Source organism: Mesoplodon bidens (assembly GCF_964165515.1).
Source record: "Mesoplodon bidens genome assembly, chromosome: 8".
Taxonomy (NCBI): domain Eukaryota; kingdom Metazoa; phylum Chordata; class Mammalia; order Artiodactyla; family Ziphiidae; genus Mesoplodon; species Mesoplodon bidens.
Genome location: NC_138165.1, coordinates 17,290,468 through 17,315,084, shown reverse-complemented (window position 1 = coordinate 17,315,084; position 24,617 = coordinate 17,290,468). Strand labels below are relative to the sequence as shown.

Below are 24,617 nucleotides of genomic sequence, written 5' to 3'. Positions count from 1 at the left end.
CAGTCACAGTGCCTGCACCTAAGGACAACTGCCTCCCTGCCCCACAAGGCACTGCTACTGGTTTGAGCCAATGGGATTTAGTCAATTAATTTATGTAAAAATAATCATTTTTAAAGTTCTTGTCAATAAAAAAAACAGTGGCTCCCCAAAGGTTCCCTCCATATTTTATTCCCCCACACTATTACTCCCAGCTATTTGAGACAGTACAGTATTTAGACTTTGCATGGATTGTGTAGTCTGGCAGATGTGAGTTTGAATTCTGGCTCTGCTACTTCCTAGCTTCCTAGCTGTGTGATTTTAAGCAAGTTAGCTACCCTTCTGGGCTTCACTTTTAATTTTTCAACTTTAAAAAATACTCACTAGCATGACATAACTTACATACATACCAAACAAAAGGCACTTTTACGTCTTAGGTACTCATTCAACGTAACTATCATGATTATCCCTTCGCCTTGGCACTGGATCTGCCATCTGCTGCAGACTCCTAAATATTTCAAATATCTTGGGCAGCAATTACTTGTGATAACTGGTGGACTAAATAGAGGGTTTATTTTATTTTCCTAAAATACATTTAAAATTAATTGTGATATCTTTCCTGCTAAAAATCTACTTTCTTATAAACTATTTATATAAATGATCTATACTCATTGCCCCTTCTTTAGTACTACATAGTTTCCTGCTTTCTTCCATTCTTCTAAAGGTCTCACTTAAGTGTTACCAACAGAGATCAACTCTATGGCCTTTGCTCATTCTCACAAAGGTGTTCACAAAAGTCAGGGGCTGCAAAATCCACTTGAGGCCAATTCACTCACGTTTCAGAGAGGAAACTGAAGCTCAGAATGGTGAAGTGATTTGTCTCACTAGCTAGAGGCTGGGCAGAGACACAGACCTGTTCCAAAGCAAGACTTTTAGCTCCATCTTTGTTACTGGTTGGTTGCTGCTCTGTGGCTCTCTGGTGACTTCCTCCATTCCTGTCTAATTCTCCTCTCTCCTAACACTGGCCATGTCTCTTGTTTCCATATGACATCTCCTAATGAATGGTTTCTAAATTTATACTTTCTATTGTGAAAAAAGTCAAAATTGTATAAACAATTCAACTAATTTACCATTTTAAAATGCACCCACAGTTTGAAACCATGGATAAACATTTATTAGAGTATAATTTATCTTATATAAGGCCTGATATGACTTGGTATAAGTCTTGATATGACTTGTTCCCAACTATAAAACAAAGATTGGCAATCTAAATATGAATGTGGGAATATCTCTCTAATGAACATATAAAAATTGCAATACAAGTAACACATGGGTATATAATAGAATAATATAACTTGGATCACATGGTCTGTGTCATTATGTGTAAAGCATTTCCATTTCTCAAACCCTGCTTCATGAGACTAGTATAATCACTTTCATTAATAACGTAAAATAATAAAACTTGCAAGATATGTGGACAAACATAGAAAATTTAAAAATTAAATGTATGCCCATCAACTTCTAATTGTCGTCTACATTTATTAATAATTTCTTTGACAGGTTTCCATTAACAGGGCACAGAAGAGAAGCATTGTTCATTCCTTTTATGCCCACCCACACCATGCAAAGTCATCTGCAAAGTGTATACCCCTCAAAGCTGCCCTAGCACAACCACCAGGTTTTCTCTGAAGCTTCATCTGCAGTCATTTAATATGGAATGTGTAAGTCTTTCCCCAAACAGAAAATGCTCCAGTATTTTTTCTAACTTCTTAGTAAATTATAACATTCATACTGAAAATTACACAAATCATAACTGTTAGCTTGATGAATTTTTGAAAATTAAATATATCCATATAACCAGAAGCCACATTAAAAAAACAAAAAACAAAAAACAAATGTCACCAAGGCCCAGAATCTTCTCTCATGCTCCCTTCAAGGGACTCCAAAGGTAACCACTTTTTTGACTTTTAATACCTATATTAGTTTTGCCTGTTCCTAAACCTTTAATGGAATCATACAATATGTACTCTTTTGTGTCTGGCTTCTTTTATTCAACAGATCTTTGAGATATTAGCCCATATTATTGCATGTATTTTTGGTTCATTGTTTCTCATGGCTTTATAGTATTCCACACAATGTACTTATGCTTTCTACTGTTGAAGAGCACTTGATGGTATTTTATTTTAGTTTATTACAAATAGTGCTTTTAAGAACATGCTTGTACAGGTCTTTGATGAATATATGTGCTTGTCTTGGGTAAACACCTAGGAGTGAAATTTCTGGGTGTACATATGTTGAGCTTCAGTAGATGCTGCAAACAGTTTTCCAAAGCTGTACTTATTTTCAGTCCCACCAATCATGTATGAGAGTTTTGATTTCTCTAAATCAATGGATTCTCGGTTGGGCATGATTTTATACTACAAGGAATATTTGTTAATGCCTGGAAACCTATTTCTCATCACAACTGGGGGTATATTACTGCCATCATCTGGGTAGGGGCCAGGGATGTTGCTCAACATCCTATACTGCACAAGACAGTCCCTTGCAACAAAGATTTGATCTAGCATTGAGGCTGAGAAACTCCTCTCTAAAGCCTCACTAGCCCTGGGTAAATTTTTGGTTTTCACATTTAGCCATTCCAGAAGGCACATCATTGCATTTCCTGAAGATTTTAATTTTCATTATATGACAACTAAATACAGTCATTTTAAAGTTTGAAACTTGGTCCATAAGTGGCAGACCAATTCAGGTTCCCAAGAAAGCTACTTCAAACTCCCACCCTAAACTAAACAGCCCTCTTTATTTATTAAATCTTTTTTTTTTTTTTTTGCGGTACACGGGCCTCTCACTGTTGTGGCCTCTCCCGTTGCAGAGCACAGGCTCCGGATGCACAGGCTCAGCAGCCATGGCTCACGGGCCTAGCCGCTCCGCGGCATGTGGGATCTTCCCAGACCAGGGCACGAACCCGTGTCCCCTGCATCGGCAGGCAGACTCCCAACCACTGTGCCACCAGGGAAGCCCCTATTTATTAAATATTTGATCCTAGAGCTAGGCTCTGGAGTCAGGTGGACCTGGCTTTGATTCCAAATTTTTCTTAAGAAAGTTATTTAACCTCACTGAACTTCAGTTTCTTTATCTGTAGTATCAGGGTATTAATGCCCACATTCTAGTGTTACTCTTACTATTAGATAAAATAGGTAGGTAAAATCCCTGGTTCACAGTAGATGCTCAATAGGGATTCTTACCTTGGGCTAGAAGCATAAGAGATGCAAAGAAATTAGACTAGAAAGAACACTGGATTGAGAGTTAAGACTTGTGTTCTAGTCCTGATTCTGACCTGACTCTGTAGTTGTGAGAACTTGGCCAAAACATTTAATGTCTTAAAGTTTTTGTTTATTCATCTATGAAATAAGAGAGTTGCACTAGACATAAGGTTTTTTCAACCTGATTATTTTATAATTCTATAAACATGACAAAGCCTCAGTCATTAATAAGTTTATACTAAGGGAAGATAGGATATGCACTAAATAATAAATAATTATACCAATTTCTTACAAATATGCTCAGAAATACAGAGCTATGAGAAAAAAAAAGTGTTACTATCATTAAAGCACAAAAGAAGAGAAGCTTATTTTTGCTGGAAAAATCAGGGAACACTTCATGAAGACAGTAGCATTTGAATTAGGACTTGAAGCATGGACTTGAAGAGGACAGAGAGTAAATTCAGACAGGAGATGGAGGAGAGGCACTGAAGTAGAGGAAGCAGAGTGGACATAAGCTCAAGAAGGGAAGTATAATACAGTCCTAGGGGACAATGAGTCATCCAAAATGATTGTAGCACGGGATTTGTGAAAGGAGGAAGGAGATGAGGTAAACGAACAGTAGGTATAAAGTGTTTGGAATGCCAGAAGAGTCAATATGTCACTTAGTTGAAAATGAAGGGTCATTGAAAATTATGGAAGAAGGTAGTGACATAACCATGACAAAGCTCTAAAGACTAATCTGATAACTCTAGAAACAAGGAACTGTGAAAGGAAGGGGTGGAGATTAGAAGGTCAATTTGGAAAATATAACATTTTAGATGAGGGGGAAAAGGTTTTGAAGTAAAAAGTCACAAAGAGGAGAGAAATGTGTAATTTTCTAAGGACATAACTGAAAGAACTTGATATTTGTTTTGTTATGGAAGATAAGAAGTAGGGAGGCAACAAAAATAACTGAGATTTCAAGTCTAAATGGCAAGAGGGAAACATTTTATGCTTTCCTTAATAGCTGTCAACAAAGTAGCTGGGCTTAGGCTGTTCGTCTAAGCAATATTTCTCAAACAACAGTTTACTGGAGACTTTAATATCTTTGTAGATATTTAACACAAAGGTTTCCACTATCAATTTAAGAAACACTAAATATCATATCATCCTCTTAAATATTTACATTTTACATAAACATAATAAAGTTCTAGGAAATAGTGTAGCAATGTGTGTGCGTGTACATGTGTGTAAAACTATTAACTCTCATGGGCACTAATGTTGCAAGATACAAGCACACATATGCTCCTGAACTTACTCTTATAGAATAAGTATGTGTTATAATAAATCTCTTTGTGACAGATTAGTATCAGGTATCAGGAGGTCATTCAGGTGAAACATGTCTGAGATGGGAAGATATTGTCACTCTGGATAGAGCTGAGATCTACAAATGTAGATTTAGGAATCACCTAACAGAGAAGATAATTGAGATTATGAAAGGAGATAGTTTTGCAAGAGACTGGAGAAAGTAATGAGAGGATGTGGAAGCAACAGGCAGTCTACATTTTAAAAACTAATGAATGGAAGAAAGAGAGACTGAGCAGTAACTTGACGGAGTAGAAAACCTAAGGGAAAATTATTTTAGAATGAGCTCTTCAAGTTACTCAATAAGTTATGGAGATGTCGCCTAAACATTCTAGTCTAAGACAATCTTAAACATGGAATTCCAGATCCTTCCCTTGGCATCTGAATCTTTAAGGGAAAATTCAGAACTAATACTCCACCTGGAAGTCCTAAGGCCACTGTCTCCTCAGAGTTAAACTCACAGCCCTAAGGTGGCCTTAAATGTTCTAATGTTTACACTCGGAGGTAGAACACCTCAGGATAACACACTAATAGGCATACCCATTAGTTTTCTGAGTAATGCTAGGCATTCTGGGGTCTGGCAGCAGAGGAGGAGGAAAGAAAAGATCAGAGAGTGGGAAGGAGCAACAATCATATTTTTATCTAGACATTTATGAGAGAAACAAGTTAAAAATTTAGATGTAAGCTAGAGTCCTTCACCAGCGCAGCATTGGCATAGACTCCATTAAATGGGGCTAAATTCCCAACTGTGCTAATAAGAGAGAGGAAAACAATGTGTCGGTAGGTAAGAAGAGGATTAAGCAGAACAAATTATCCTGATGATATACATCGATGAAAATTATTCAACTTTAACAATTCAACTTCCACATGAGTTTGTCTAAAAGCTGGTATACAGAATTAATAAGAATTTTTATATAAAGTTTAGGTAAATGGTTATTTAGTAACAACAGCTGTTTAAAATGTAGTCAGAATGTAGTCAGAAAGTGTTTTCCATTGTTTAACTAAGCAAATATCAAGAAATAATGAATCTACTCTAGAAATGGAATGTATTTTAAACAAATTGTGTCTTTACCACCCTGTACCACAAAACCAAATATCTTTTTTTTTAATTTTATAAATATTTGATTCTTAAGACAGAGAAAATAGCCTTATAAGTGCACTGTATTGTTTGCCTAATAGAATGTGGGATTTATTTTCCCTCTAAAAAATAGATTCTTAGTATAATATTTTAGAAAAACTATCACAATAAAGAAAAATACTTTTAAATAACAAAACATGGGAGTTTTATGGCACTCAAGAATGACCTTAAATACATTAAAATAAAACACCATCAAAACAGTAAATTTCAAGCATTTTAAGTATTAGGATATTTACCGAAAGTAAAGCCTGAAAAAAAAAGATTAATAAGGTGGCAACTGTCAAATTATATTTTAATCATTTCTATTAATGAATTCATAATGAAGTCACAGTGAAAGTTAGTTCTAGTCTTACACAATCTAGAAGCCACATCCTTCAGTATCTGCAAGGGTCTTTCCGCTAACTTGGAAAATGCAGTTTATATTATGGTAGAAACAAATCTCTTCTGTTTAGAAACACTTTCAAAGTAACTGCCTGAACTTTACCTTTCTATTCCCTCCTCTTTCTTTACTTCTTCTAGAGACAGTATTTTATATCCTAAAATTCCTAGTAAGGGCCTCATATGTGACATGTCAAACTTATGTTTGTAAAGTCCTCACAGTAAATCATATGGCTCAGAGAACACACAGTAATTTACTTTTGCTCGTTTTTTTTTCCCTTGCTTCACCTCCAGAAAAGAAAATGTTCATGTATATTGTGTGTATTAAATAATCCTGAGTAGCTAAAAATTTTTTAAATGATTTAGGTGACTTCATTGGCAAGTGAGAATGTGTTATACCTCAAGGAATGATTGTATAGCTGCCCTGACATACACATTAAGGTCTCCTAACAGTATTTGTTAGGAAGGTGCAATCTGTAATAGAAGCCACACTTAACTGCTTGTTCTTAATGTCAGTACTCTTCAATGTTTCTTCCTCTGACTTGCTGTGACCCCTTGAGCCTCAATTTCTTTCTTCACCTATGAAATAGGGATCTATATAGTTTTCATTCTATTTCATAAGGATGTCATGTGAATAGATAGTATAACAGATGTAAAAATAATTTTTAAAACCCTTGATATGGGATTCTACACAAGCATAAGCCATCATTATTCAAAATGGAGTTATTTGTAGATTGAACAGACTACACTTCACTAAGCATGAATTTAAGGGCAATGCTTTTTTTAAAAAAAGCAAAAGAGTTGGGTAAAATGCTGCCAAGCTTGTGTGTACAGTGATACCTGGGTGTGATAATCCACACATAGCTCCCATCTGTTATTTCTTAATTTGCCCTCAGCTGTTTCAATAATGTGACTTTGTTCATCACTTCTCAATCTTTTCAAAATATTTCTTTTCCTTTTTTTAAACTCACACCATCACAGTTATGTAATAGAACATTAACTATTCTCTCAACTAGGCAACATTTTTTTGCCTAAGCTTCTCTAAGAGTAGATAAAAAATGTTAACTATGGAGAAATTTCTTGGGGTCAGACTATATTCTAGGTAACATAAGAAAAGAAATAATTAAAGGATGAAAACAAGACTACCTGAAAACAAAATGAATTTCAGAAAAACAAAGGAGACATTTTCTGAAAAAATTTAGGGGGACAAAAATGTGTACTTTGAAACATTAATTTCTGGAGATATTAATAAGCATTATATAGAAATAGAATATGATTTGGAAAATACTGGAGTAAACAATTTTATTTTACTGCACAAATTCTAATATTCCTTGTAAATCTCTAAGAGGAGAATGAGTATGACAGGCAGTATTTTTCAAACTTATTTGATGTTTTGTTCAGAGTATCTCAGGGGGATAGTGCCCTATGATGAAAAAGCATTTCGGAAATACCAAGCTCAGGAGTTTGGTTCATCAGGTTTGTCGGTTTTAACAACAGACCAGATGGGTGACAGCACATATTTACAAAATAAATGCAGTATGGCCCTTGACTCGCTAGCCCTAACCAAAGTTTCAGCTACACATCAGAAGCTCAGCTCTATGCTGGCCATTCAGGAATTCTCCCTATTGGCAAAACTCTCCCAAACACTTCATGAACTTTTAAATTCCCATGTCTTTGCTTATGCCATGCCATCTTTTTGATGTCCTTTCTTTCTGCTACTTGCCTGTCAAAAGCCTATGCACCCTTCAATGTTCATCCTCAACTGTTCCTCCTTCTTCTGTCATTGTCTTTCATGTGTGCTTCTCTTTAAGGCGGTAGTTCTCAAACTTGGCTATACATTAGAAATACCTAGAGAGTTTAAAAAAAATACTGAGTCCTGAGTCTCATCCAGCAATTTGGATATAATAGGTCTGAGATACAACCCTGGTATTGGGATTTTCAATTCCCCAGTGATTTTAAGACAGCCCATGCTGAGAACAATTGCTCTGGAGTCCGTGGTAATTTGTCTCTATACTTTATAGACCTACATCCTAAAAAAGGGTTTAAGATTTTTTAGAGGAGAAACTTAGCCATCTTCATATGCACAGATCCCCTGTATGCATAGACATTTTTGAATGAAAAAAGAAAGTACTGTATGATCTCACCTATATGTGGAATCTAAAACAAAACAAAAAACAAGCTCATAGATACAGAGCACAGCCTGGTGGTTGCCAGAGGTGGGAGAGTAAGGGGAGGTGATATACTGCTTCACACAGAATATATTTTACCTGTTTATTAACAAAATTCATTTCACCTGAGAAAAATTATTGGGTTTACATTTCCAATGTTGATGCTAATTTTATTAAAAGGTTTTCCAAACTACTCTGCTTTTCCATTCTTATTTTATGTAAATTATATCATTAAGGAAAGTGGCTCCCAATCTAGCTGTCAATCAGCATAGAATGGGGAGCATGAAGAAATAATCAAAGCTTTCTACTCCCAGACCTACTGAAGCAGAATCCCTGAGGTTAATTTCAGAAGTTTGTTTTGTTTTGTTTTAGTTTGGTGTAGTTTAGTTTAGTTTAGTTCTGTAAGCTGCAATTCTAATGTCAGTAGCAAACATTCATTTTGTGAATCAATGATTTAAAAGAGAAATTTTATAATTTGTGCTTTTATGAAAACATTTACTCATTATGGTAGTGTTTGGGAGGGTTCAGTAATAGAAAACAATATCATAAATCTATCCCATAAAAATAAATCATTTTTAAAAGATAATAATCATAAATCCCTAGAGAATACACATTATGGATGAGATGACTATTATTCAAATGCATAAGAAAGTATTATTTTATTTTACTATTTACAAGGCCTTCTTTCCATGTCTTAGCTTTAATGGAATTGGAATCGAATTGCCCAAAATTATATACTTAACTATATTCAGCTTTTATTAAAATAACTAATTTTCTCAAGTCTGTTAGCATGACACTTGGTAGAAATCAATTCTCCAAGAGGAGTTAGGAAAGTATAGGTCATTATGTGTGTAATAGCTCATGTTTTAGGCAATTAGGGGAAACTTTTTTAACTTTAAACTTTTTTAACTTTTTAAACCGGGAATCTCAGGCATGCTATAACCCTGGAGTCTGGTAAGGCACATTTGACCCATCAGTCACCAAAGGGTCAACTAGACTTCACTATTCTGTTAATATATATTTTTTCCTTTTCTCCCTGGTCACTCAGATAACTTTAACAGCATGAAAGAAAAATTCAAATTATTGCTGTATTTTCAATGGCTGAATGAACTATGGCTGGACTAAAGGAAAGAAGAATCAGAAAGAGCATAAGAGCTTTCGGAGAGCATTAATTGTATTAATTAATGTGTTTCCTTTTATTAATGCCCTCTCCCACCAATTCTGGGCTTGGTCTTGTAACTTTCTGATTTTTCCAGTGAGAAGTAGCAACTTGACTCAATCAGAGACTTGAAAAAGTGTGAGTTTATCCTTCTTTTCATGAATTCCTGTTATTACTGTGAGAACATGTCCAGTCTAACCTGCTGGAGGGATAAGAGGTACACATGGAGGAAACCCAAGTTGTATAACCAAGGTCCTCCTAGACAAGCCAGCTCACAGCAAACCCACCATCTGGCCACAGATGCATGAGAAAGCTTCACTGAGATCAACTGACTTTGGCACAGATCACAGAACCACTCAGCTAATCTATAGACTCATATCATTTTAAGTCGCTATGCTTTAGGGAAATTTAAAAACAGTGATAGCTGACACAATTGTCTTCAGTGTTTGAAAGGCTGTCCTGTGAAAGAGAACATTTGGATCCTTCTTGTGCCAGTTCTACTAAGAGAGAAAAAGTTGTATTGATAGGAAGACAGATTTCCATTTGAGAAAGTACTTTCTAACAAGTCATAGTTGTTCAAAGGTATCAGCATTGAATTCCCTGATTCTAGGATAATTCAAGTTGGGGCTAAAATGAATGTATTTTATTCATTCAACAATTATATATTTCTTCATCTATTCCTTTAATGCTACAAAATTATATACAGATTATCAGTATAAGTATGTTGTGGAGTATATTGGTTTTCTCATTCTTTAACTGGTATTAGAAACAAGAGCCAAGTACCCACTCCTCTAGTAATCCTCTTGGATGCAGCTGTCAGAATTTTCATCCAAGATTTATTGGCCATCATTCACCCTGAAAATGGAGAGATGACCACTATGTGGACCTAAGGAAACAAATTATTCATTCTATCATTCATTCGTTTTAAGGGTCACCAGCTAACAGGCTTCAGTTGGATTTTGTTCAGTCTATCAGTGTTTTTAAAAATGTGAAACCAAATGTTTTGTGTTTTCCATCTATCACAGTTCCCAGCACTTCCTATTTCAAACATTTACAGTACTGACCTGGTCCCTTTAGGTATTTAAGTTTAAAGACTAGGTATTTAAGTTTAAAGACTTGGTAAGTTCTTACTTATAACTCACATTCTACCAAAAGTTATAGGAAATACAGAGATTCAATATGGATTCCAGCCTTAGGAATCCTACAGTATTGGAGGAGAGATGATCCCCTTAAGTAATTATAATAGACTGGAGTGAAACGTGCAGTAAAAGAGATGCAGATAAAATGACATGGGATCGCAGAATTAGAAACAATTGGATGCAGCTGGACTGAGAAGCCAATGCTTAATTAGTGGGCACAGAAATTACAGTGTGTTTTTCTATTAGTTGTTTCTCAAAGACACCACCACTGGAATGGTTATAAGCATTTGAAATCTTCCTTACAGATCTCCAACAGACAGGTGGTCCAGATTATCACATCCCTAATTTCATTCAAATTTTAATTTAATGATACAATTTAAAAGTGACTTGACCTACTACAATTTTCTTTTCCTTCTTTAATTAGGACTCAAAAAATCGCCACATTTGTATGTTAAAGATACAACCCTACTGTTCTTCATTACCACAGGTCTTCAAACAATTTGTTCCAAGCTCTTTGATCCTTAAAAATGTCAAATTAAATATTAATATTTTTAAAATCTGAAGCGATGATTTTCATAATAAAAGCCCATGATTTTCAATGCCTAAAAACAATTTGTTAATGAGTATATAACTAACATTTAAATATCTGTTTTGATGTAATAAACAGTTCTAAAAATAACATGCTAAGATCCTAAAAGCTAGAGTCACCAAAACACCAAAAATGGACACAAATTTGACTCAGAATTTACAGTTCTCCATAACAAAAAATATGACTCTAATGGAGCAGGCTTGGGATGTTACAAAGAAAACTCCGGAAGCTTTATCATCTGTTCCTTCAAATGCACTGTGACTTGCCCCCTACACTTCCAGCAGCTCCAATTCAGGAAACGTTGGATTTTCCTCAATTAGAGATCAGGTCCAAGTGGCCTTAATCAAATACATAAACAAACTGAAGCTTTCCCATGAGAACTATCAAAATTATGTCATGTTGAGTCACAGAACCAAAGAGACTAGGTTTATAAATACTGCAGACTTCTTTAACCTTATTCTCTATAAACCTACAGGTCATCTTTAACCTTACTATTATTTTTTCATTGCTATTATTATTATTTTTCACTGCTTTTTACCTAAAACTATAGGTAACAGGCTGATTATTCCAAATATAAAATTTTCCAGATAGTATAAAGCCGTAAAATTATCTCCACTAGATCATTTTACCTGCATAATCTTGATTTTCCTCATTTCAAACATTTCAGATGTTTGAAAAGCAGTTTCTAAATCATACTGATGTCCTAGATGAACGCAAACAGCACCAAGCACCTCGAGCTTTGAAAAAAAAATTTGCATAGCTCCTGAGTGAGAGATGCTTTCCCATGTTTTAATCTATTCCTTTTTCCTGGATCCATACCCAAAATTATTAATTATGAATTGAATACTTCCTCATGAAGTTGCCCTGAAGAATATATGCTTGTACCTTGTCTAAAAATATGCTAAGATTTTGATGAATAGTAGCTCTTCGTATTGTTACCACCTACTGCTGTTGCTGCCACTAGTGATGATAAGTTTATTGGACATAATTGAAATTTTTGTAAATTGTGGGTGAAGTAGTATCAGAAGGACTGAATTACTCTCTTCCTGACTTTAAAATGTATGACAAATTACAGTTTATCTATTTGTGATGACCATTTAAAAATTAGAGCTGGGCTTCTCTGGTGGCGCAGTGGTTGAGAGTCCGCCTGCCGATGCAGGGGACATGGGCTCGTGCCCCGGTCCGGGAAGATCCCACATGCCGCGGAGCGGCTAGGACCGTGAGCCATGGCCGCTGAGCCTGCGCGTCCGGAGCCTGTGCTCCGCAACGGGAGAGGCCACAACAGTGAGAGGCCCACGTACCGCAAAAAAAAAAAAAAAAATAGAGCTACTTTTATCACAACTCGGGGGAAAAAAGGCACCACAATGTCTGATAGTTTTTTCCTTGATAAACATTTCCTGTCTTACATTCAAATGTATTTGTTGCTTTACCCTGATCTTCGTAATTTATTTTAAAGATCAATTGTGTCTATTCCTTCCCTATAAGTCATACGACGACCTTTGACCAGCAGCAACAACATCTTGACCTAGACAACTAAAAGATTAATTTGTAATGAATATGTCTGTTATAAAATACATTTGTTCTTCTATTAATTAGCATTGTGTCTGATAATGTCATAGACTTTAAATTCATATTACTATGTCTATTTTCCAGAATTTTGTTTTAAACATTTTTATTGGAGTAAAATTGCTTTACAATGGTGTCTGCTTTATAACAAAGTGAATCAGTTACACATATACATATATCCCCATATCTCTTCCCTCTTGCGTCTCCCTCCCTCCCACCTCCAGAAGTATTTTTCACTTTCATAGCAAGTGGAAATAACTTAAATATTAATTATTTTGTTCTATCAATCAATTAATTGTCACTTACATAAAAATTATCGTTTAAAAAAAACCTGAAACTAAATTTCCAGTATATAACTATGTAGCCATTGCAAGTCAATTCATTTTCCTTTTTCTCTCTTTTTTAAATAAATGAATTCACAATCTCTTAGAAACAAAAACTGGCAAAATATTTTTATAAATACAGAGTTATATTATATCTTGCATTTGATTTACACAGAGCTTTTTCTTATGAGGAAATATATTTCATAAAAGAAAAGGTATTTAATATACCATACTACTTCAACAGTTCACACTTTTTTTTCCATGTAATTACTTTTCACTTTGATGACTTTATACTAAATACATTTCTCTCTAAAGTACACATTTTTTTGTGAGAAGGTGTTAAAAAGAGACAAAGCACAGAATGTCATAAATACTTAAATACTTATGAGACAAAAATACCAATGTCCTATAATGTTTTACAATTTCTTTAAATTTTGAAGTGATTTTGTATTTTATATTATTTGTTCACGTTTTCTATTGTTCCCAAAACACTGAAGGAAATGGGTCTGAAACATGGAATAATTAACACCTAGAAAACTACTGTAAATCGGCAAAGCAGTCAGGTGCTCCACCTTATTACTGTCTAAAAATCAGTAATATTACTGATTCCTTATTACTGTCTAAAAATCAGAAATGTGGTGTCATCCCTGCATATTAGCAACTTCTGATCTAGCTTGGACACTGATGTTAATACACTGAGCATAAAGTGGGACTAAATAAAAATGATTACACTCCAAAAGGTATATGATTTTAAATAGGTAACAGATATTTTATGCTATTTCTCTATAAAGAATAGATCACAACCTAGAAATTAGAATTCAGACCCAGCAATAGGGTACTAACCATCCCCAGTAGGTCCACAAACAAACAAAATTAGGACCGCTTTTCTTTTACTAGGCATCTCACTGCTTTCTACATCTTCATGTGAAGAGAATATGCCTGCCAAAAATACTCTCAGAATTCCTCTGCTAACAGACACTTGTAAAAATAAAACTTTGAAAAGACATAAAGAGAAGAAACAGCATGTTCTAAATGCTATGAAGAACCCAACATGATTTTCATTGGTCTTGGGCCCTGGCAGCCATTCGACTTGCACTTTACTGTCTCAGCTCCTGGATGCACAGACCGGTTCTCAATTCTAGGGCTGATGAAGAACTATTTGTATGATTTCATTTGTAGCTTTTTAGTGCTACTTCTAATGAGAAGTCACCCCAAAAATAACTTTTCCACTTTTGAATTCTGAAAGAGGTTCAAAAGGTTGTTGGTTCTAAAAAACACTAAAGGCTTAACATGTAAGAAGAGTTTCAATTTATTTTTAAATTCATTTTTCTACCTACTTTCAGAAAGAATTTGAAGCAACAAACAGAAAATGAAAAGATGCACATACAATAGAATTTGATAAAATAAAATATCAAATCAAGTGGGAGGAGATAATTACAACAAAAACCCAGACTTAAACACTAAACACTTCATGGCAGTGAAATTCAGATAAGAAGTATTTTCACTGATGCAATTTTTTTAGGAGAAACAGATTTTTCATGTATCAAAGTCTAAGATTGATTCATCCCCTGGGAACATAGAAAGTTCACTAAGCAATATGAGTATGCAATAAGATGGAAGTGTCTTCAGCAATTGTTTTACTGAAGTTACATAAAGGTACTTCATCTGAAATGTGCTGTAAATTGATAAATCTTTTTATATAAAGAGATTATGATTACTAGACATAAAACTCTGTGGTAATACAGAAAAAGAAGTTTTTAAAGGTCTAAAGAATGTGTGTATCTGAGGGCTCTCATATCGTGTTGATTCATATCTTGGATTTTAAAGATCTATGCAATTTTATTTTCTAAGTACTGAGGAACAAACTCAGTGTTATTGATGGGAAACACATTAATACATGTTTTGTAACAGTGTTTCCTTCCTGGAAAATTACACTATAAAGCCTAAAGTGTTTCTCTTGAGTAAAGGGAGAACCATCTCTTCTTGGTACAAGTCTGAGCTGCAAGAACATCTGCAAGCAGAACCACAAAATATGTCTGAGATGCATCATTTATATATGCTCAGGGCTGAATAGTCTCATTGATCCCAAAGTAACATGTGAAATGCACGAAAGAGATCATATATACTCCCGCCTCGGCCATAAGGGGAACTCTGCCTTTGTTCCTTGCTTCACAGATCTGACATGAAAATTATATCTAAAATTTCCATGATAGACTTTTAAAACATAGATTTAATAACCTAACTATGTGAAATGATTTGGGAATCAGCACTGTAGGAGACACATTCTTAGAGACAGTTTCTTAATAGCATGTAAGATTCCTCCCAGCCTTCCCAACAGCATACCAGCCATGGAATTTCAATATTCATCATCTCCTCTAAAAACCTCTCAACTAATTTTTTACACCTGATGGATGGCTTTTACTATCTGAAATTTAGGGAGATCATGTTGATGAAAAATTGATATTAATTCAGTCTCAAAAATTAAATTTAAAAAATATTGCTCTTATCTTTCTCAATTCACTTAGTACCAGATTAGTCTGAAATCTGCCTTTTCCATTATAATTTCCCAAGATGTTGTTATCTCTTTTTTGGCACCCATGATCGGCCTGTGCCATGGTTACTTAGACATATACTAGATGATCTGCCTTGTGAGGGTAGGTAAGGTTTGTTTTTTGTTATCTTGTCTGGCCTCCCCAGTGCCATATCCCAGATTATGGACATGTCTAGTCAACCAGAGAATGTCAGGTGAATTGAATTAAAGCTGTGGGTTCAACTCCAGAAGAAAGTAGCATGTATATAGAAATTTGAATGGTGTCAATATGTCAGATGTTCCTAAAATAAATTCTGGGCTGATCTCTCTTAAAGACTAAAATTTTAAATGAATTATTTATAAGAAGCAAAGATACTTCACAAAATTTCTGTTAAACTTGTAAACTAGCACATATGAAACATTCTAGCACAGATTTGCTTACCATGTGGATTGAGAAACAGTGTGCAAAGCCCTTAGGAAGCGGGGTGCACACAAGTACATACTGAGAAGGAAAGGTCTGGTACATGGGTCTCTGACCAGAAAGGGCAGGCCTAGAAAGATGTCTCAGTGTGAAAAGCTGGATAGCCCAGGAAGAGCCCAAGAGGACAAGGGAGCTGCGAAAGGAGGCTGACAAAGAAAATGAAGTGAGACATGGGATATGGGCCAAAGATGCCAAAGCCAAGCTTAAACCACTTCCCAGCTTGCCCAAAAGCACAACTAGCTATTAGAAAGCCCATTACTAAAGAACAGCCTAAAACTTTCTCTGAGGAATTACATCTAGTCATTTGGATCTTTTAAGATACTCTCCACCTCCCTTTTCCCTCATCACAATCACATCCTGATTAAAGCAAAGTCAGCTGTCAACATGCCAGTTGACCAATCAGTCCCACCCCACATCTAGCCTTAACCTGTTTTCAGTCAGGGACACATTTCAACACTTACTTGAAATAATTGCCTGGGTGAAAGTATGTCCTCTTTGGTAGCTGTGTTTTCTCTTCTAGATCATCAGGATCATGAAGCAATCATTTGAATTTACCAAATTTTATTCTAATTATCTGGACAAAGAGGCCCACCTTCCACAAAGGTGGGTGCTCTTTATATGAAAAATAACAGAAGCACAGTCGAATTGCAATTCCCCTGCGAGTGGCACCTTAGCATATAATTTATCAGGAGGAGACAAGGATTTGGCATAAACCAATGAAAGATCACCTGCCACAAATCGCAACAGCTCCACAATGGAGTAATACACTAAAGTTGATGGCTAAGTGGATCTGATTTTATCCAACATAACCTTGCCCTCCTGAAATTCTGAAGGTGCCCTCCTCAAGTGATGCTTCAGTGCGGTTGAGTTTGGAATTATCTGTGCATCTCTCATACCTCTTTGAAGTCACACATGCACTTGAGAGAAAATAGAAGTGAATTATGTAGGGACTGGAAGAACTTTTCCAGTTCCTGCCATAAGAAATATGGCAGGCGAATACACATTTGGGGGGGAGTCATTTTGGATTTTTGGTTAAATTTACAAATGCATATTTAAGTAGACACATTATATGAAATCCATAATATAGATTTTAAAATATTTATCTTCAAAAGGTTTTAAAACAGATTTAGCCTAACATTTTGTTTTAAACATTGCAAGAGTATATTATTTGCTACCAATAATATTGTTGTAATGCTTAATCAATACATAAAATGGAAACATTTTATATAACTATACTCCTTGAGGCCCACTCTTATTCATTATTTAACAAACACGGAATGTCAGGAATTCCACCCATAAACATTTATTATCCTGTTGTTAATTCAAGATCAACAACCAGTGGCTGCAAATTGATTTTAACATTTAGTATTGTTAACATGTAGTATCTTTGCTATATTTAAGATATTATCTGGTGGGAAACACAAATTTGTTATATAATTAACTTTTTTTAATTGTCTGTTTTAAGAGGCAGAAATTGTTTGTGTTCATTTTCTAGCTACTTTAAAATTCTTTATTTCCAATTCTGGATTCTAAAGCACATAACAGGTAACTAAAGAATCAAGAGTTATAGAGTCAATGAAGAAATTGCTGCTCTCTTAGAAAAAGAGTGTCTCTCCCCTCAAAATAAAACCTTAGCCCAATCCAGTATACTAGATCTACATTCTGCCTGGCCCAAGATTCCACCCCAGTGTAAAATATCTCCTATTGCCCTACTGTTTCTTTAACTGCTATACAGATACTCCTGAACTAGCTGTAAGATGTACACACTCTAGTATAATAGCCATCAAGTCCAAATTTGTCTCCCCATATAGTACTTCAAAAAAGTGTAGCATTCACAGCACTGAAATACTACTTATGAGCGAAATCAGTTGAAAGAACCAAGCACAACATTTCCCATTTACAGGGCTATGGAACCACTAGAAACAGGGAGGGATTGCATAATGTTTCAGAAGTTTTTCCAGTGCTATGTCATTCATGTGCATAAAAAGCTAATGCAATGCATTTCTAAAATACACTTTGAAGAGTTAATAAAAGCTTGGGCATAGGGTTTCAGAAAATAGAAAATAAAAGGACTCCTTCAGTATGCATGAAGTTAAACTTTAGGCACACTCTTTATTGCTTTGCTGTAGCTTAGTGCCAGAATTCCCAAGTTAAGTATGAAAGAGAGAAATTACTTTTCCTGATAGCCCTGGAGCCACCTAGGATGTAGCATGACTTACCTAAAGATGGGTCTTTGGAGATGTTTCCTCCTGATTGTGACATGGTCATCCATTTAAAGGTGAAAGTTTAACTTGTTCCTGGAAACCACTCCAGAAATCCAGGGAGAGAATGTGGAAGCTTATCCTGATCTATTGTGCTGCAAGGAGCCCAGAAGGAAAAAGTAGTTTTCTCTTTCTCTTTTTGGGTGCTCGAGAAAACTTCCCTGCTCTCTGCCAGCTGAGCAGTGTGTCCATAGAGGCCACATAAGACAGGCACGTTGGGGCACTCCCCCACAGAGCAGGGTGTGCAAAAACACCGAGTCACGTTGACATGGACAAGAGAGGTACACAGGACCCTCAGAAACAGAACAAAACAAACAGAAACCTTCCTACCCCCGTGGCACCCAGGTAGGAGCTCCCTAGGTTATTGCAGCCATGAGAGCACTCCTTCCACATGCTGGTCAAGCTCGGAAAAGCTAAGTCCCTCCCTGTCTTTAAAACAGCCCGTTCTGAGGCTCAACTTTTTTCTTCAAAATAAAAGTTGTACAGCTGGTTCAGCAGTCCCATGTGAGTACCCTCTGAAAGTTTGTTCTGTTAAAATAAGAACTGTATACAAATTAATGAAGAAAGATAGACTCAGGCTGCATGGCTGGCTTTGATTCAAGAGATTATAATTATTTTACAATCTTGCTTTTATTCTCGCTGGATGAAGTGTGGAGACGACTCAAAATTTTTGGCACTCATAACCTAATAACCTACACTTGGCTGAAGTCGAAGATGCCATTTCAACTGATAGAAACCCCTGTGAAGCTAGCCGGAGCTACAAAAGTTAGAAAAACAAAAATTTCTTAATTCCATCAGTGACATTGTACCCAGACATCTGTACCCAAGTGTAGCTTTCCAACTAAGAGGGGACACTGCAAAAACAATATGGAAACACACATACACATACAAACACAATTTTTTAAGTCCCCCAAAACTCCCTGGGAACCTAAGGTTTTTATATTATACAATCAAATTTTAATTTATGAAAATAAAAAGAAAAGTAGATATAAGAAGTTGTGAACAGCTGAAAATAAATGACATTAAAAATTGTTTTACTGGGAAGACTTAGACTCACACTGCAGGGACTTTTGTTCAAGTTACAGATAAGGCGAATCCCCATATTTTAATATAACTTATTTTGGAGACATTCCTGTATCTAAATCACTAAAAAAATTTCTACTCAATCGACAATGTCATGAAATTCCAGGCCAGAGGTATGTTATGTAATAAAATAAACCATCTCAAAGCATGATTAAAATGTTTTTAAAATATACATGTAATAAAAGGTGAAAAAACTGAGAAACACACATGCTTTAGTTGAATAATCCATACAAATAAGGATCAAATGTCACAGAGGGGGATATGATCATTATGGTGACAATCTGTAGCTCTGAGCACCCTCTAAATATGTCCACAGGAGTAAGAACACCTTTTTTTTTCCTCCCAGAGGAGAGACAAAGAAGAAGAGAATTAAAAATAAATCATTGATCATATTGAGCAGTTCTAATCCACACTAGGAAATGGAATCAATCTGAGAATGCATTGAACTGAAAATAAATAAGTGGGTTCTAGTCCTAGTTCTATTATTAACTTTCGTTTTGTCTACTTTGATTTTAGAAAACTGAGATGATTTCTTCATTAACATGATGGAAGGAACTCAATAGGAATACTAATAAACATTTAACCAAGGTACAGTTCAAATGACAAGCAAGTATACAATCTTACTTGAGGCTCAAAGGCTTGATTATCAACTGCAGAGTCTGAACGTTGTTAAACTAATTACAGAAAATCCATAAAATAACATCATTGCTTGCATTAGGTTTATATTCTTTTTGCTCTGAAGTTAAGGTAGAAAACTTAGATTCCCACTTATATCATGCACTATATTTATTTTTAAATCCAATCTTAGAACTTAAGGAGCCATAAGACGATAACTGTAAGTTAGTCACTTGGCACAAAGAAGAATATGTATTTCTTAAATGTTTTCATTAACTTTTTCTCTAACAGCATTTAAACTTAATATTTGAGAGAAAAGTTTGCTTTGTAAACTTATTCAAATTTAATGTAGTATTCAATAAGATGAAAAAACCTCACTATTGTTGCTTAAATTGCAAAAATATAGTCTTTAAATTAACAACTGTACTGTGCAAAATACTAAAATTTATCATAAAAATAAACAGGCTAAATCTCCTATTAAAATATACTAAAGATAATTTATTTTGAATAGTTTTTTTCTGGGGGTGGGGATCAGAAATGATTTTTGTATTTTTCCTATTATGGTGAACTCTTTTTCAGTATGACTTAGCCTAACCTTTCACTCCCACCCACTACACACACGTACAGGCACCAAGAACAAATTCTCCCAGGCAAAGCTATTGGCGGGAGCTGTGAAGCATAAGAGCTCAGAGAGGGACAACAGTGTGAAAAGACGGTCATCAGCCCCTGACCCAGATGACAAGAATCAAGAAGCCCCATCCTGCGTGTCTCTTGGAATCACATCCCTGAGCGGCCCCTGCATCCACTGCTCCTCCGCTGCCGTCTGTATCTGCATCCTCCCAGGCTTGGGCGCCTACTGCGGGGGCAGCGGCTCTTAGTCCAGCTCAGACAGCGAAGGCACCATCAACACCACCGGCAAGATCTCGCCTCCTCCATCTTCCGAACCTTCCTCGAGGCCTCCTAGCTCCTCTGTTCCCACAGCCCTGAGCTCCTCCCCAAGAGGAGACCAGACAGTTCATTCTGCCTACAGGCATTACCTCCCACAGAAAACTCCTTTGCCTGTTCACACCATGAGCCTCACCTAAAAATGTGCCAGAACTCAAACCAAACCAAACAACAACAAAAACTCAGCACTGTTAGAGACAGCACTTGATCCTTTTTTTTTTATTTAAAAACTTTCCTGCTACAAGGTCCCCAACTGATTATGAAGCTAGCTGATAGGTGGTAGAGCTGGGATTTGAACCCAGATGGCTCATTCCTGAGCCCTCGCTTTTACCCCTACTGAGTAGGTTGTCACCTTGGTGGACACTCTGCCTCTGAGGTTGCTTAGGCCTTTCCTGGGCTATCATTCACATGCTAAAGAGAAACAGAAGAAACTAGCCCCTCTAATGAGTGTCTAATCTTCTACTAACCCTCTACCCTACTTAAACATCATTGCATGGCCCATTGTGTTCCCCATACTCTTAAGAGCCTGCCCAAGAAAGGGCCTATAGATATCAAGGTGAAATAATCAATGAATATGTTCTACTAAGATCCGAATGGAGGCTCTGTTCCATTATAAAGAGCCCTGGACTAATGTCAAGGAACATATATTTAAATCCCAACTATAGCAGTGATTGTATCTTCAATTCTTTGCACATCTGTTTCCTTACCAGTCAAACTAAGATGTCAGGCTGGATGACCTCTAAGATCTTTTCCAGCCCCATATTTTTGTGACTCTATGACTGACTGCCTATTAAGATGTCAAGTTATTTAAAGTTAGTGTCCAAGCAGGAATAAACTCTGTAATCATTTTTAGCTCTTCTTAACCACAGCAAGGTCATGCATACCACCAGAATACTTTTCATCCCCATTGTTGTGGAATTAAAGATATATAACACACTACTATTGAATGTGAAAATAAATTGTCCCATCTTTATTTTTCTAATTAGGTGTTTTCTTTTTTCTAATTATGTGTTTTCTGTTTTCTTTTTTCTATAGCTTCAACTGGGAACTACTCTCACTAGAATGTAAGCTCCAGGAGGACAAGGGTTAGTGTCTGTTGTATTCCCTGTGCATGATAAATAAGACACACTCAATGGTTATTTATTGAATGAATTAACACAAAGCGCTAATTAATGCTACCTCATCATATTCTTGTATATTCTTTTTCTAAAATCTTAGTCATATCTGGTAAATATTCAGTTTTATGTATTTCCTCCAACCCACAGTTTTTCTTCAAGGAGGTATCTGAGTTTATAGACAGGTGGGCTTCTATGACCTTGTAGTGGCAGGAAAAAGGTAGCCTCAGACCCAAACCAGCAGGTTCCATCTCTCCTTTGTGTTCTCTGGAATCTGCAACATGTCCCTTATCTGTCTGGTCACTTGGCTCCCTGCTGACATCTACTGCTGAAATCCCTGGCTGGTTTGTTCAGTTGGCTCAGTTTGGGAACTATGATCATCTCCTTCTAATTGAGCCCAATTTCAGCCTTTACTGGAGCTGCAAGACTCTCTAAGTCTCAGTCACATCTGTAGGGAAGCAAAGTTCGCCATGCCAAAATGTGTCTCTTTGGCATGAGGATTATTTTAGGCTGATTATTTTTAAGAAACAGATAACTTAGGAAGTCTTTCTTTTCAACCTCCTTAACTGCCTAAAAGAATTTAGATAAAGGGCCTGATCCAGGAAGAGCATTATCACTATAGATATCTATGAAGAATATGGGTTAGTTGTAGTAGGGGGAACTCCTGGACCTGGAGACCAAAGTCCATTCTGTGTCCCATTGTCTCTGCATAGCATAGCAAACATTTATATGCCAAACATTTATTTTTCCATCTCCATGTGAATTACCTTCCTCCCCTTTGAAGTCCCAAACTCTACTCCTTCTCCTTCTCTCAGATGGCATATAAGCCATCTTATATAATTGCCTAACTTCTCCTTGGGTCTCACTTTTCTTATGTGGTCCCATTATCTATGTAATTAAATTTGATTTTAACCTGTTAATCTGTCTCATGTCAATTTAATTCTTAGACCAGCCAGAAGAACCTAAAAAGCATAAAGGGAAATTTTTTCCTTCCCCTATACATCCTTCATCTGGATCTTTGCCAAGGCTGTTAACGCTTGACTTCTTTGTGGGATCCCCTGACACCTTGCTGTGGGCATGGCAGGAGCATGGCAGATACACTGGCCCATCTCAGCTGACTTCTGAATTCCCCACTGGTCAAGCAGAACTTTCTGAGCCCTCAATCCCACACAAGCACTGAGGAAGTCTTGGGATTGACCATACCATACCATACCACCATTTTTATTCTGCTGTAGTCTACTAACTAAGTCACTGGAAAACTGTGCTGTAAGCTTTCACTTTCAACGAAAAATGTTCCCCACCCTGGGATTTCAGCTCAGAGGTAAGAGGTCAAAATACTTTGTCTGACCATTTGCATAAATTGCCTTCTATCAGGGTTCCCATTTCTATCCTTTACCAGGGCAGAAGAGGTATGCTTTCCCCATCTCATATGGCAGAAAATTCCTTACTTTATCTCTTGTCTTTTGTCCATGGTTTATAATAAACTCAGTGTTCAAGTCTATGAGCCTGGATCACAGGAATTTAGGAAACCCTTTTTGGTGTGAACAAAGCCTGGCTTTCAGCACTATTGTCTATTGAGGGCTCAAAATTTCCATTTAGGTATTCACAGCTGGGCTTCTTATTTGTCTTTCACTTTGATAACATTAACCCCACTCTCCACACTGCATGAAGAAGATGGATGCCTGGCTGACTGCAGAAAGGAAAGATCATATTCATCAAAATAGAAGAGAGAAAAGCACATTGTTCCCATTATGTTATGAAGCTCTTTTATTCATTCATTTCTGTGGGTACATAGTGAGTAGCTATACCACAATATTAACCTTCTGCCCTACTGGCCCTCATCTACCTATACTTCCATCTCAAAACCCTGACCCTTTGGCTCATTCCACATGAGCCACACTGGCATTTTGTTCCATCGACACTGGCACTCTTTCCTGCCTCTTCTCCATGTACCACTCCCTCTGCCTAAAATGATCTTCCTCCTGCCCACTGCTCATATGTAACTGCCATTTCCCCTCCTCACAGAGGTGACTACTCTGACAAGCCCATTTGAATTTTGTGTACCTTCAGCACTCTGTTTCCCTCATAGCAATATCATAATTTGTGCAATTATTTGTATACACATCCATCTGTTCAGTGAATGAATACATCCATTCCGCAGGATGCAATAAACTAAGGGAAAGATCAGAACATCTAACTGTTCCTGACTACCTTAAAAATAAATCTAGTCAAGTTATCCCAAAAATGTGTTTTCCCTCATGTGTTGTCTGTAATAACCTAAAAATAGGCTCTCACTGATCTCTTGCAATGCTTCAAAACATTTTCTAATAATTACGTATGTGTTTCATCTTAAAATATTTGTCATTACGCTTCTTCAAATCAGGAACTCTACTTATCTGAGAAGAAATACAATGGGGATATTAAAATTGACAAGGCATCTAAAAATCACTTTGGAAATGGTTCTCAATTTGACTAAAAATGCTTCCTGCCTTGGGGCAAAAAGCACATTCTACCTAGTTAATGGATTTAAACTAGATTTTCTTG

General features: G+C 36.2%; 1 protein-coding gene across 7 annotated transcripts in view; it reads right to left on the bottom strand.

The window, feature by feature from the left end:
• Positions 1 to 24,617, bottom strand: part of PDE1A (phosphodiesterase 1A) — a 349,377-nt gene that overhangs the window by 248,523 nt on the left and 76,237 nt on the right. For 2 of the 7 annotated variants that reach the window (XM_081241973.1, XM_081241974.1), the window contains exon 1: positions 18,274 to 18,700. The exons of the other annotated variants lie outside the window; for them this stretch is intronic. In XM_081241973.1, coding sequence (XP_081098099.1) covers positions 18,274 to 18,326 — 53 coding nt within the window. In that variant the 5' untranslated portion in view covers positions 18,327 to 18,700. Of the gene's footprint in view, positions 1 to 18,273; positions 18,701 to 24,617 lie in introns of those variants that run through there. 7 annotated transcript variants of the gene reach the window in all.